The following is a 15775-nucleotide window of genomic DNA, read 5'->3' as shown; positions in this document are numbered from 1 at the left end:
ATTAATATGTTGTGATAAGAGTAGAATACAGACAGTCAATTTATAAATCCCCCCGAGTTATTATTGAAAATCCCCTCCCTCTTATTATTTCAGGTCCTCCCATAAATTATAATAAAGTTCCCTTTCATTTTTCAGATTATCGTAAATTCCCCAATATCGTGCCTTCGCCGGGAATTATTATATTTTAATTCCCCGGCCAAGGTCACAAGATTGACAATGATTTTTTGAATAAAGTTCTTCCTATTTCGTAAGAAAAATCAATCATTTCAATTGGTTATAAATCGATTTCACCCATTTCTTTTTCAGTACATTGTCATTCTTTTATTTTTTAAAGAATACAAATACTCAACACATCATAAGCTATCCAAATTCAACCAATTGCCCATGTAATACTCAGGGTCATCTAGTCCTATATATCCAGCGATACATTTTGGTATTTTCTTAATTTGCTGCAAATTCATCTTCATCTTCAAACATCGACCCTCAGAGTGTTTTAGAGAGAGATAGTTGTAACGCATCTCCATCCGTGGAAGAGCCATGCATCGTCTAATAACTTCATACCACGAACCATCGATAGAAATTTCTCGAAGCCTATCCGGTTTCGAGGATTGAAAAAAGATGACAACAGAAGTGCCCGTATTCTCAATATTCTCAATAGTCAAAGCCAACGTCATTGCCCCGATAATAAAAGTAACCTAAAAACAAGAGTGCTCAACGAACAATTAGAGATTGACGTTATTCAGAGCTATACAAACGAAAAAACTGAAACCAACATATTCACCTTCACTGCCAGAAATTGATAATCTGGAGCATCGATGACTAACTTATTGATTATTTCACGATTAAGAAGCTTCATGATCGTGAATATGCCTGAATAAATTCAACGACAGCCTCGCACTGTGAGTATGGAAAGATAGAGACGGTCGGGGCACATGTGCGGAGAAAAATAGAAAAAACTCGAATATACTTGTATATTTCTTTCTTTTGTCATGTGTTTACTACTGTAATTTATCCTTTCGAACTCTCCTACATTCATCGGACTTCGTTTTTGACATATCTGTGACAAAAAATAGTGTTAGTCATTCCGGCTCGTACGACAAACTTCACACTCGTCCGTGAGACGCGCCTCACGGCCTCATGACTAAATCTACTATTGCAGAAACAATTACCGACATTTCAAAAACTATTCAACCGATCGGGCTGAAATCTAGCATTTCTATCTAAATCTAGATTTTTGGGAATTAATTTACCCATTCATTCTTTTTCTTTTGTAAAAATTGACCTTTAGTGGACCATCTGCACATACACACATGGCCTCCAAACTTGGTATTTTTACGTTTTACACCCTTCTACTTCATTTCCAGACAAAATGAGAAAATTGGAAAATCGAACGTTTGTAATGTTTCCATTTGGAATCCCAAATATCGGCATATAGAAACGAAATTAAATTACAAATTTGTGTCAAAAAACCATGTCTTGTTTTGAATATAATTATAATGTACAAAAATACTGAAGAGTTGTGGAGACCGCCCATTTTGGCGCCCGCACCTCAATCCAATGAATGTACGTTCCGCGCTATCATGAATATTTATATAATAATCTTTTATTGATGTTCCATCAATTAATTTTCACCTCCCGACCAATAATTGAAGGATTTACAAGATATGTGATATGTTGCTATATGATATCAAAAGATTATAAAATAAATATTCATAACAATGCGGAACGTACATTTAAAACCATTGTGTATTGCGCCTGTTGGATTGAGGTGCGCGCACAAAAAGGGGTGGACTGTGAAATGTCAACAAATTGATGAGGTTAGGAAACTTCAGTATTTTTTTACATTATAATTATTCACTTCGCTTTACAAGCCGATTTTTTCAATTTTTTTTTTGCAATTGGATAAGCCCATTTGACGCGGTTGAAATTCTTGGCGTTCAGCGTACAAAAGTCGACAGTTTTTCATCAATTTGTTAATGTTACCAGTTGAACTGTGCCTAAACATTTTGACATGTTGTTCAGGGCACTTTTACGTATCAACTGGTAAACTTTCATGGGCAACTGAATTATTCAAGGGTTGAAAGCTAAATTCACTGGACTGCATGTCATTTTGCGTGATTTTTTTCCTCCGCAGAGTACCATACAAATTTCGCGTGTATGTCTACAAATCGAATAGGAGGGAGATAACTAGCTCGATTCCGCCTAGCTGAATTCCCAACTGGCAAAATAATAATACTTCATAACTCTGCAGTAAATACTTGAAAGTATTAATCAAATGATTATTACAGAATTATGACTAATAGTTTCTCCTATTTTAAACTTATGTGCTAGGATAGTAGCCTGGGATCGGCCTCAGATGAATTCTTAAAATAATACGGAAATCAAAGATCATTTTAGAATCCCAGAATTTATTCAAACATTACCTTAAATTTTATTCAATTGTTTCTATTTCTCTCTAATGATGTATCAAAATAGTGGTTTGTCACGTAATAAATATTTTAGGCCAAACTAAGAAATGCTTTACTTTACTTAACAATCAGCACAAAATAGGAAATTGTTATAATTGATTTGAGTGCCCCAATAATAAATACAGAAAATTTTTAATTAAAAGCAATCAACTCATCCAGTTTGTAGTATCTTCGTCGTAGTCCTAGTTCAGTGATTCCATCGATTATTCTGCAGTCAAGTGAGACATTAAATTAATTTCTGTTATATTTTATAAGTCATTGTATTTAAAAAATATATTAATATGGTTAGGATTTAGATAGGTGTCTAGGTAGGTTTTATTTTCTGTATGAGACTATTGGCATGAACGGGAAGTTTCATCTGGCTTGTGCTTCTGCCTTATATCCAGACGTCTCTATACGCAAAGTAATACACTTGAATGAAAACAATGATACTTTATACTCAAGTATAGTAGATTTGATTCTCACTATTGATAATCAATTGATTCCTTTACGACTCTATCATCTACAATCAATGAGTGAATAACACGAAAATGTTTATTTCTAGTATGTGCACTCCTCTTGAAAATGTGTAAGATGATGATTCTATGATTTGGACTTTAGGACCCAGAGGGATTCTAACCAGTCACTATATTCCTGGTATTGGTTTAAATGGTTGCATGCCACAGCTATATTGTTGTCCTTTTATTGTTTTGATAGATAAGTGCATTTTGTAAAATACTCCAGTAACAACTGGAGACACAAATGGAGTTCTCAATAAACGTAGTGGAAAAAGTATCGAAATTTAAGTTCTAAAAACTGTTGAAGAATTATCAAAATGCTCTACGAAATTGGAAACGGAATATACTAGAATCAAATACATCTTCTTTTCCATGTAACAAGTATCGATCGCATCAGTAAATTCGGGAAATTCAGGAAATTTCGGGATGGTAACGGCATTCCTCCCATCGAGATACGCGGTAGCGTATCAACCAAGTAAAAGTTTCGTCTCTATCCGACAAATAAGGTCGAGAGCTACGGTGTATCTATACACCAGGCATAGGCAATCTCCAAGTAGCTCGTAGCAGAGCCATAAACTCGAATTAGAAATCCAATAAAGTTTACAAGCATTTCAATAATAAGGGTCTTAGTACTAGCATAGTGGGGGCAGTAGTGGGGGCTTCACAGGTACTAAGGTGGGGAGTGTCCCATGAAGCGTTTGGCAAGAATTTATCCTCCGGAAGGGTAAAACTTGTCGCGCATCTGATTATTTTTTAATGAACACATGAAAAAAAATTGAAATTTTTCTCATCGACTTATTTCTCTGCTTTTCCTTTACTTGAGTCTCATTTCTCCTCTTTTCCTTTTCTTAAGTGTCACCCCCACTTCGGTTGATCTCAGCGGAGGAGAAGGGCCTTTACGACCTGGGTCATTAAGGCCCATCACCCGATACAATGGGCTTTCGTCTACCCTTTGTTACGCACTAATAGAGGTCGGGAGCACGACATGCTCTCAGAGCAGAGTTTGCCCAGCTCTGCTATACACGACACAACTACCCCTTCCACTACCTCCTAGTCGTATTCAATCCATAAAATACAAACGCCACAAGTTACAAGAAATCTGTGCATAGTTACATTATATAAATCGCCCTCAAACTTTTCATTGATATAAGTTTTCCCTCTTTTCGATTAATATTGGCAAAAAGACGCATATGGCAACGAGCTCATTTCAATATTTTCCTGATTTCTATTATCTTTCGGTTACATTGAAGTCACTAAGTTGCCAGCAATTCGACCCAACCTAACCTGGGCCAAATTTGGCATTGCGATGTTGCCATCAGTGTATTCAAACCGTTGAATTGTAACAGGAAAACAGAGGAGAGTATTTTATTTCTTCCCTCGGATTTTATGATTTTTATTTAGTTTCATAATTATAATTGTTTATTTTATGGTAACGAATATTAGCTTTGCATTTTGTTGGAAAATTATATGCAGTTCTTTACCTATTTATGTGTGTAATTACACATGTTACTGAAGTCAATTCTGGAGGTTAATGAAAGTATTAATTTCCCGATTTCGACATTAAAAAAAATAATTCGCTCTAATGCATACATAAATGTAGAAAGGAGTTTTTCAAATTTTTGAAACACATTGTGTATTATGTAAAAAAACTCATGCAAATAATATACTTCAAATGAACTGAAAACGTGATGTGAGTGACAAAAATTTGGAAAACGTGAAAATAATTCTTTACTTACATTGAAAAAATCCGTGAATCTCCCCAAATGACAAAAACTGATGTTTTTGTAAAAAAAACTGAGCCAAGTAAAAGCTTCACTCAATTGATTCCGTAAAAAACTCGTGTTTTGCCAAAATATGGCGTTGCTAGAAATTGAAAAAAACTCGGAAAAAGTAAATGAAAACGCCAAGAAAAGTGATAGGACTCGATTAAAAGGATTCAATAATGAAAATAGAAAAATCAGTAGAGACAGAACCAACTTACTTGGCGCGGTTTTATTTACAGGATAATGCTAAAATGAAATTTTATTAATAATTAAAAGTGACTGAAGATAATCTGTGGCTGTAACTCTAGTTGTTGGGAAAAACCACACCAAGTAAGTTAGTCCTGCCTCTACTGATTTTTTTATTTTCATTATTAAATCCTTTCAATCGAGTCGTATCACATTTCTTGCCGGTTTCATTTACATTTTCCGAGTTTTTTTTAATTTCTAGGAATGCCATATTTTGGCAAAGCACCCGTTTTTTACGGAATCAATTGAACGCAACTTTTACTTGGCTCAGTTTTTGTTACAAAAACACCAGTTTTTGTCATTTGTTGAAAATACATCTCTCCACTTTTATAAGGAACTATTGACTAGAACATCTGATGTTACTTTAATTATAATATGATTTTTATAGTGATATATAATAATTATCTAGAAATCTACAAATGACCTGCCAATCAGAATGGAATAACTCTTCCATTATAATGCTTACCTTAGATTCAACGGTCAAACATGATCGTTCAGGTCCCGCAAACCAAAGTTAACTTTGAAAAGTTACGAAAGTTTTCGTTTATTTAGAATGGAATTCAGCTCTATTGCGTTATTTATCCTCTTTCATTAATTCTCAGCTATGTAAGATGAAATACATGTTTACGTCCAGTACGGTGTGCGTCTACAGAACGACATAGTGCAGACATGGCATCTCTCCAGGCAGCTCGGAGCAGGAGCATAAACCCTAATTAGGATTCCCATACCGTTTATATGCATTTCAACTATGTCCCAGGTAGGAAAATACCAATAGGACAGGTTCGCTCTAAAACTGGCGGCCAGGCCCCCCTGACAGGTGGGGTATAGCATCCAGCATAGTGAATGCAGTGAAAGTCAACTGGGCGATAACACTTGCACAGGTTCTGTATCGCACCCCGCTCTAATGGAGAGAAGTTAGAGTCGTATTTCACTCAAAGCAGCTACGACAATGCCGAAGCGTTCGTACAGATAAGTCTCAATCCCTTTCTGGTAAAGACCTCGGAAAAGCTAGTGGAAAGGCACCTTAGGGACGGTGTTTTTATGATCGACCTATCCATTTTTCACCGCATGCATACCTGCCTGGGAAGTTCATGGAGACTGTTTTACATGGACTAATCGGAAACAATGAGTAAGCGCTCTCTAGAAACAAATCCATATTGGCGACTTTTATAGATATCGGTGCTCTCGACAACACGTCCTTCGAGGTAATATGTGATGCAGCAAGGCGTGGCGGGGTCAACGACATGATAGTGGGTTGGATCCACACCATGCTGCATAAGAATCGCTACTACGATTTCTGGCCCGTTTACATCTAGAGCGATTGTGGGCAGGGGTTGCCCGCAGGATGGCGTCATATTCTCGCTGCTCTGGATTATGGTGGTAAATGTCTATCTTGAAGAACTTAATAAGGTAAGAGTTAACCTACGACAACTACGGCTACACGGACGACGTCTGCATCATCGTTAGCTCAGACCATAGGAACGTGCTCTACAGCAAAATGCAAAGAACGCTAAGCTGCGCCGAGAAACGGTGCCTCAGAACGCAGCTAGGGGTTAACCCCAACAAGACTGAGATGGTCTTTGTTTGCCAGGAAGAGGAAATTGAAGGTAGAGCCCCCTTCCATTTTCCGCTCTGTACTATGCGTCTCTAAGAAGTTTAAAGGCCATCTACAGAGACTAGTAAATAAAGCGAGAAGCCCTTTATGGGCCTGTCGCAGAATGTTCGGGCAAACCTGTGTGCTAAATCTCCAGAAGATGATGTTGATCTACACAGCTAGAGAGAGGGTTCTGCAACTTTTCTGCGCTGCAATTGGATGGTGGTCAGCAATAATTTAAGTCACCCACCGAAAAGAGGCAAAAGGCGTATTCAGGATAATATGGCTCTGATGAACAAGAACACTTAGATTCACCCCTACCATGGCTCTGAACAGCATTCTATGCACACCGCTACAGCACATAAAAATGATCGAGGCAGCAACAACGAGCAAACGGTAATCACTTAACTGTATCGCTACAAGGAACAAGCCCCAACAATTCTGGATACCTTGACACTCGGGATACACAGGTAACTTTGAAGCTGGTAAGTTGGGACGCGATGGAGAGCCTTCTTGCTATCGATGAGTACGATGCATCATGTAGGTATCTCATCCTACCTAATCGCAGATGGCCTAAATAAATTCAAGTCCAGTTGCAGCAGCTGTAAAGACCTTAAGCATACTAAATTGATTCACAAGGAACCCTCTGAAACCGCGCAAACCTAAGTGCAGTGGTCGGCGCAATAATTGGTTGTCGACAGACATAGATATATAAAAAGAGACTGGGACAAACGACAGATGGCACATGCCCACGACGCAGGATGGAAGGACAGTGTCAGATATGACACATTCGGGATAACGTTAGAATGCGCATGTCACATAGAAGAGATTGACTGAAGCTCAGTGACCAAGCTTCGGGCTACCCCTGGTTCTAGATTGGCTTCCAAACTCTAGCTGCCGATGTTTGGCCGGACCAAATCTGTCAGCCAACGGTCAGTTACCCATACCCCTCTCCCAACCTTAGACATTGGCATCCAGCCATAACCAAATTTTTTCCTAACCACGGGCGCCCAGGCTTGGCAAAATCAGACTTGTGCCAGGCTCGGCATTTTCTACTTGGGAGAACTCATATCAGTAGCTCACAGCTACTGTGGTGGGGAGAAGCCCACGAAGCGCCTGTAAAACAGGAAAGTGAAAAAAATTCTCGCCGCTATTAATGAACAAATAAAGATTGAAAACATAACAAAAATATTTCTATATGGCAGGGCCCGGCAACCTGGTCTCATTTGACTTATATCAAAATTTCTACAACCTCCCTATAAATAGAACCTTACGACAGCCCGTGGGAAAAGAGGTTGCTTGATTATCATAAAAAAAAAGTAGAATTACTCATGTTCTATTTTATGTATCTACCAGAGTATCAGAAATATAATTCTAGATTGTTGAAATGAAAATACATAATCCTACACTTCAGTTTCTGATATACTGAAATAATGAGGATTTGGATGAGTTGTAGAAGGTAATAATCGAAGGTAATGATTTTCTAAATCTCACAAAAGCGTACAAACGAATATGTGTGTTCTCGAAGCAACTTATCTTTGCCAAAGTGGCGGCAGTAGCCATGCGGATGGTGTGTGACTCGGCGGTCATTTAAGCTAAGCAATGTTTACTTAAGTTCGTATTTGGATCGATGTCCGCTTAGGTACACCTCTCTCCGTGGAGGCTGTCCGCGTTAGGTACGGATGTAAAAAACTGCTGTCTTTACCGAGTCACTGTGACTGTTGAACACAGCAGAATACATTACCGGTCGGCTCCACTGCTGAGGTTTTTCATAGTTTCTTTAAGTAGAAGCCAAATGGGTGCAATTGAAAAAATCCGAAAAAGAAGAGAGAGGATTGAAGCTATAAGACGCGAGGCGCCTATAAAACCGTAATGGTAGTAGGTAATGGAATACATCTAAAAAACAATTTCTTGTCTTTGCAAATCGGGGTTCTCACATATGAATCGAATTAGAACCTCAGGTAGGTCAGTATTAGGTGATGAGAGCTTCAGAGAAGCCATGCTTATCAGTCTCAGTAATTACAAACCTAATTTCAAGAAAATCGTGGAGTTAATGCAAATTCAACGATGGCATAAAAGTTTAATGATTGAACTTTTGATTATGATCTTGTCGGTATATATTGAAACTTAAAAAATGAATTTTTTTGAATGAATGAATTTTAAAATTCATAATAACATTGCATTAATGATGTCTTTTCTTTTCAAACACTTTTAAATACTTCGAATTGGAGCGAACAATGTCGAAATAAAAATGGATCATCACGTGAAACCTGATCAATTGAAGCGATTCCATAATTGGGAAATCTCGTTTTCTAGACACGACGGTTGGAAGATCACAAAAAAAATCGATAATGTTGAAGCCGAATTTGCGCACAGAGATTGTCAGAATGGTCTTCAAACATCTGGATAATTTCTATGATTGTTTGTATAAAAATTACTGTACCGTCAGAATAAAAATACTACCCTCACCTAAACTTACTATTTCCGTCAACAATAAACGACTATTTGCTCGAATTATAAGGCACGCATTGTCATTTGTAAAATGAACCTAAAAACTCAATGGAATCGGCTCTGCAGTGAACTTATGGATTTTTTTATCACTCCATTTTTTATATTTTTTTTTAATCAACAAAAATTTGATGAGTGGTGGGGTTCTCTTTTCTACCTCTCTCTTGCACGTATTATATTAAAGAGAAATATGGATAGACCTGACCGCGAACTGATGACGTTTTACTGGTAAAATTTATCATTGGTAAGGACATAAATTGTTGCGCTTCGGGTTGATTTCTAATGGGCACGCAACTCACTTGAGTGGAAAAAAATCATTTTGATGTCGGGATAATAAATAACCGAATGATAATAATAGTTATCTTTTTCATGGATATTATTTATTTTATTCCATATAAGTTTTGATCAATATATCATCAATTGTCGCTGTATAGGGAAAATTATCCTCCAGTAAGATAAAATTTATTTTACATTCAATGAATTTTATTATTTTTATGTGAATTTCTTTTAAACGTTAGAATAAAGAGTCCTCTAAAGCCAGTCACACTTTTATCCTACGGTCAGGCTAATATGCAGAATTTCTCTCCGCTGAATTTAAGCTTAAATTTTTTCCTTTTTCCTTCCCCTTTCGTTATTTCCCATTACCCGAGATGGAAAATGTCTACAATCTACGCGCAGTTTCCAGTGAGCAACATTCCCTAATGTTAAACCAAGAGAGGACAATGAATTGAAAATCTATTCATTTTTGGAATTAAAAATTCCTAATTTCCTTCGTTTTTTCCATTGAGATTTGTCATTAATTGAACATCTCGGGCATGCTTATCGTATTTTCACTTGATATTTTTATTTGAACAATTGAGAACCATATTTCTAATACTGTGGTAGATAAATAAAATAAGTAATAACTAATTCAATTTTTTTACTGACAATTAAGAGGCTTCTAATCAAGGCCGAACGATTGTAGAAATTTTGATAAGTTCAATGCAAATTTTTCTGCGTTCATCAATATGACGGTTTTTTTCGATGGAGTCAGTCAACCTCAGTGAAGTCATTTTTAGCTGCTAAGGCTTTCCTGGCCCTATTCCCATCGTTAGCCTTGAGAATTCTTAGCGGAGTTATATTCGTTTTCTTGACAATGAGTATTTATTCACGAATTATTTGCGGCATATTATTGGGTAAAGTTATCGCTCTACTTCCCAATTTTGAGCAATTGTTCTATTTTATTTATTGAATTGCTGCAAATATCGTCTGAGCACAAAATAATTGTTGAGGGTGATTCCTCATCACGTAAGGATTCAAATTTTTTTTCCTTAATATCGGTTCCTATTTTGCAGGAAAAATTAATTATATTAATTATTTGGTAGCAGTCGAACCACGGTTCAAGGAATGAGAAAAATCGAATTTTATTCATATCGAATTTTTTAGAGCAGGGAGCTTCTTAAGTAGATGAAGACCCTCTCCCAGCTCTGACTAACGAAGCTCGAGAATCGTGTGAACCCGATGAGCCCAGGTTATCAAGACCTGCTTAAGCCCTACACCAGCCTCGCACTCATTCGGACAACGGCCTAACTGAACAAGACCCCAAACCCTTTAAAAGCGGTTTCAACTTTATTATATTAGTTTGAGCTATAGGAATTTCAGCTTCATTATTGTAATGTTTACGATATCTATTAATGTTGCTCAAGATCTCCAATAACAAGATACAAATTTGGATAACAACATTGATATTTTTCATTATCAATGACAGAGTTTTTTGCATAATTTCATTTTTGGCATTCCTCTCTGTAGGTATCATCACTGTACATCGACGGGGAAAGAAAAAGGTTATTTTGTCATTGCGATTGAAGGTTATGAGATCGGACAGCCAATGAGAATTGTAAATCTCAAATTAGTGTCGCGGTGATAATTCGTGTGCCTTGCATCGCCACCAGTGCGTGGCAACTACGGGGTGCTAGTCTACTGCGCCGCTTAAAGTGAAAATCACGGCAAAAAATAATCGCACGCCAAGCGGACGATGAGACAAATGTAAAATTGGATTGCTACTAGGACGGTACAGGAAGCAACTCCGAACAATGAAGAATTATTAAAGATGTTAATTTCAAAGGGCACCACTGAAAAAAAATCTGCAATATCTTGATGCTTGTGATTTTAGAGTTAGGAAAAATTATAGCCATCATAGTTGAGATACTTTTGTCCTCCTTGGCCACGATATTAATCTGCGAAATTAATCTTTGAGAACTAATATAAAAAAGTTACAGTCTTTAATGCATAATTAATTATTATCAGCAGGATCTCAAATGTTCTTCAAAGCGAATATATTGTTAAAATAAGCAGACTCTTAGTTCATATTCTACTTTTTTATTTCTATCAATTCCATTGCTAGTAATCTTTCGAATGGGTCTACCACAATTCTTTGTTTCAATTTTAATAAATGAAAAAAATTTAAAATCAGGAACATGTGGAAAACTTTGCGGAAATTGTCTGACTGGCATACCCTGATCGATCTAGATAAAGTATATCAGACTAAGTATTTTGAAAGATTATACTTCAAATATATTTGAACTGAATAGAAATCAAGTATAAAATATACGACAATTCAGGATACTCAGGTAGGGATTGAGTTGTTGATCTAAGTGTCTCGGAAGGACTCGGAATTTTATTGACAAAAATTCCGCTATCCCTTTTAGATAGGGAGATATTCATTAGAAAGTGGTCAATGTCGAAAATTGTCTGAAGTAGTTCTACCACTTATTTTCAACCACCAATCTCTTCTTGATCTCTTCGAAAAGTCAGTCTTCTGTTTTTTTTTCACACTGAGAAAAAAAATTTCTTTTGCAAATATTTTTTGTTTCCACCAGTAAATCCGGCAATCGCTGACTAAATTCTCCCATAAGATTTAGGTAGGCGGAAAAAATATCCCCGGAAAAAATAGCCCACACACCCAAAACTTTGAAATTGGGTGGGTTTTACCAAAGGAAAATTAGAGTCCCTGAAAAAATAGACAACGAAAAAAATAATTAAATTAAAAAATAATTAAATTGAGCGAGTTTTAACACGTTTTGAATGTGTGGGATATTTTTTCCCTGGGATATTTTTTCCGGGATTCTAAGATTTACGAGAACCAAATATATTTTCTTGTGGTTACTAAATATTCTTAACAAAATACATTTTTTTTCTCAGTGCAGTCTTCGCAAGTTCCTCCCCGGCGTTGATAATTCATCAGAGCCTTTTTCATTGCATAAATTTGAAAAATACAAATGTTTGTTAGTGGTGCATTTTTCCCCATCTCCTCGTATACAATCAATAATATTTCTTTTCGGTGTAACCTCGATAGAACAGGCAGAATGTAATCATTAGAAACCTAAAAACGAGGATACATAAGCCAGGAAATTTAGCCTTTAATCCTCAATCCGCGATACGCAATAGGTATTTATGTTATAATCTTTTAATATCACATACAAACATATCACATATCTTCTAAATCTTTCAATTACTTGTCAGAACGTTAAAATTAGTTGGCAGAATAGGAATAAAAGATTATCATATAAATATCCATGATAGCGCGAATCATACATTCAAACCCATTGTACATCACGCGTGTTGGGTTGAACCAAGTAGGGTTTGCCAATCGCCAATCATTGAACTACTGCTCGGTTGAGATATGGCGTACATATTATTGTAACCCCATAATTCTACTAGCCCTTTTATTTATCAATAACTGTAAGCTTTTAACCGATTATAATGTTCTTTAATCCTGTTTTCTATCTATTTTCCCAACCTATTTAAGCGGTTCTATTTTGGATTCTTGTGATAATCCTCTTTTCGGCGTACATCAATAAACAACTCTATTCGATGAGTACTAGAAGAATTTTCTCTTTCTTTGCGTGACCTTTTACTCCAACTCGTAACCCCGCATAGTACAGTTCAGTATTTGATCTCAGATAATAAGACCCCATGCTGTTTTGGTCTGTATTTTGACGTAACTGGGGTCACTTTTCACGAAAATTATCAATCGTCCAGGCGCCTGGAGGCCGTAACACTTCTTTATTCTCATTCTTTTTGTATAAATAAAATGAAGAGAAGAACCTTAGGAGACGCAAAAATCCTAGAGACGAGGAAGGAGGAGTAAGTGAAGCAAGCAGAAGACGAAGCTCCAAGTATCAATATGCTTTTTGACATACGCACCAAGTACTGAAAATTATTGGATATTCCATCTTGTTGAGCAAAAAAATCTGGGCTTTTGATAGAGGAAACATGATTAGAGACATTAGGAAGGCATCAATTTATTAAAATGTATGACCATTTACATATCTGTCTCCATCACCCTTATTGCACTATTTTATCAACAATTAACCATATTTAACAGAGCAACAAGATGATCAACTATCATCATGGTCTTCAGAAACAAGTGAAACTTTTTCTATGCAAACCTTATCGACAAAATCACAATTTATGATTTTTCATAACTTGTACTTTTTTCTCTGAATTGCTGTAGACCAAGAAATACCGAACCAATCGGCCTCAAATTGTATACACACGTATCGCTCAATGATACTATCTAATTGCTAAAATTTCAGATTTCTATCCCAACATTTCCACGTGTCACAATAATATTTATATAAAGAATATTCTTTAAAACCGAACAGAAACATCGATTGGAGTCGCTAAGAGGAGTTTTTAAACAAAATAATTGAAATGCGACGTGCCCTTTAAGAGATATTGAGGGAAAGATGAAAAAAAAGCAACTGAACCAAATAAATCTCAAAACCTACAGATCGGATTTCCTCCATATATAATACCATCCTTCAAAATCATCAAATCTATAATGGTATTATATTGCAGCTTACTATCTCAATTTGCTCGAGCGTGATCGTGCCTAGCAGAATTAAAAAAAAATATACAACAAAAAAATATAAAATACCAATCACCACCTGGTTTTCGCTAGTTGAGGTGAGATATGCAACGAGATTTTCTCGTCGCTAGTGAGAGATAAAATGGAAATCACTGAAAATAAAGAACGATCTTTAGCACCGGCTGAAAGAGCCCAGCGAAAGATGACTAGGGCATCGGACCACGGCCAGTCAGGCCGCTCCGCAGGTGACTGAGCCCAATCACATAGTGAGAAGTGACGTGTAGGGGGATACCATATTTCGTAACATTATGATGACGCTGACGATGGCTGGGCCCAATTTTGGAAACCCACCCAGCTATGTTAGGCAGCCCAGGGCCGACATACAGGCGTCCCAACTAGGTGATTCCAAAGGGCACCGTCGATTTAGACCAGGAGCTAACGGCTAGATGAAAGGACTAGCGCCCCCGTGATCCCGTCGAGCTGGTTGGTGGTTGTGGGGTAACGGATGATCCACAGACACCGAGAAATTCAGACTAGGGGGAGAAGACAATGTCAATTTGGCATGTCGTTCGGGGTGCTTAATACCCTGCGGGGTGAAGAGGGTTCGCAGGTTGTCTGTGTCTCCTTCAGCGTCGAACCACCCAGGAGTAGAGTAGAGAACGTGTGAGGGATGGCAGTATCCCTCCGCGAAAGACCTCGGGAGTACGTTGCCCGATAGTTCTCGCTTAACGACGTCGGAAGAGCGACTGAAGTCGGTAACTAGAGTTACTCTGACGTCGGTGAACCTCGCCCACTCTACTGTGATAAAGACGACAGTCAGAATATTTCGAGGTTTATCCCGGGGTGTTGTTCCGAGAAAAATCCTCTTACAAAATTGCGCCCGACGTGAAGCCATTCCAAAAGGAGTAACAAGTAAAGGGTGCGCGAAAGAAAAAAAAATCGTTATCTATGCGATAACAAACAGATTTTTTTTTTAAGAAATTCATCTGAAGTGATAAGCACTTAATTTTGGGGAGAGTTTTCCGCGCCTGTAAGAGTTGTTCTCTTCATCATCCGAGGGAGAGCGACCTGCAGGTCGTCGGGAGGGTTTTTTCCAGAAGAACAATGCAACAAAACTGTGCCAAGCTCGGACCAAGATAAACCTAGCTTGGCTCAAGCTTGGAATTCAAGATTGTACCAACCTTAGTTATTCCTTGGTTTGTAACGCTAGTTCAAGCCTGGACGTCGAGCTCGATTCAAGGTTGAGCCAAGATGCTAAAATGAAGGTAGTCCAGGCCTGGGCCAAACTTGGACCAACCTTGATTCAAACTTGAACGTAAAATCCAAGCCGAGCCTGGGATCCAATCCTTAACCAATCCTTCAACTTATCTAGCAATTATTGATTAAAATAGAGGCAAAAATGAAATAATTAGTTTTTTATCGTCGATACAAGTCAATTTTGCCTCTATTTATCATTCTCTGATAAATTGGTCTTTGAAAAAACCTAATTAATTAACTTAAAAATTGACCGCCGCAACCGAGATTCGAACGCATGACCCTAACATTATGAAACCTACGCCTTTCCACTGAGCTAACACGCACTTACAACTTGTAATTTTTAATTGTGCATATAAACTCTATGTCAACTTTATAGAAATACTGTTGTTGAATAACGTTATATTTATTTAATGTAACTAACATCAGTAACTATTTACTTAATTTACATTATTTATTGACATAAGTTACTTTTTCTCGGACTCCCCCCCCCCCTCTCCCTTCTTCTACGACTCCTAATCCTTATTACGAACATACGCAGTAATTTATTCTATCTGTAACTAATTGATTGTTATTATTATAGCCATAATAAT

General features: G+C 37.2%; 1 protein-coding gene across 5 annotated transcripts in view; it reads right to left on the bottom strand.

Moving 5' to 3' along the window:
- LOC105262692 (uncharacterized) overlaps positions 1–15775 on the bottom strand; it is a 76792-nt gene that overhangs the window by 33285 nt on the left and 27732 nt on the right. Inside the window, exon 7 of one of the 5 annotated variants that reach the window (XM_011298407.1) lies at positions 2460–2676. The exons of the other annotated variants lie outside the window; for them this stretch is intronic. Within the exon in view, the coding sequence (XP_011296709.1) occupies positions 2672–2676 (5 nt within the window). The 3' untranslated portion in view covers positions 2460–2671. Of the gene's footprint in view, positions 1–2459; positions 2677–15775 lie in introns of those variants that run through there. 5 annotated transcript variants of the gene reach the window in all.

Source organism: Fopius arisanus, unplaced genomic scaffold, assembly GCF_000806365.1.
Source record: "Fopius arisanus strain USDA-PBARC FA_bdor unplaced genomic scaffold, ASM80636v1 scaffold00010, whole genome shotgun sequence".
In the NCBI taxonomy this organism is placed as follows: domain Eukaryota; kingdom Metazoa; phylum Arthropoda; class Insecta; order Hymenoptera; family Braconidae; genus Fopius; species Fopius arisanus.
The sequence above is the reverse complement of the archived record's forward strand: the minus strand, read 5'-3'. Positions and strand labels throughout refer to the sequence as shown.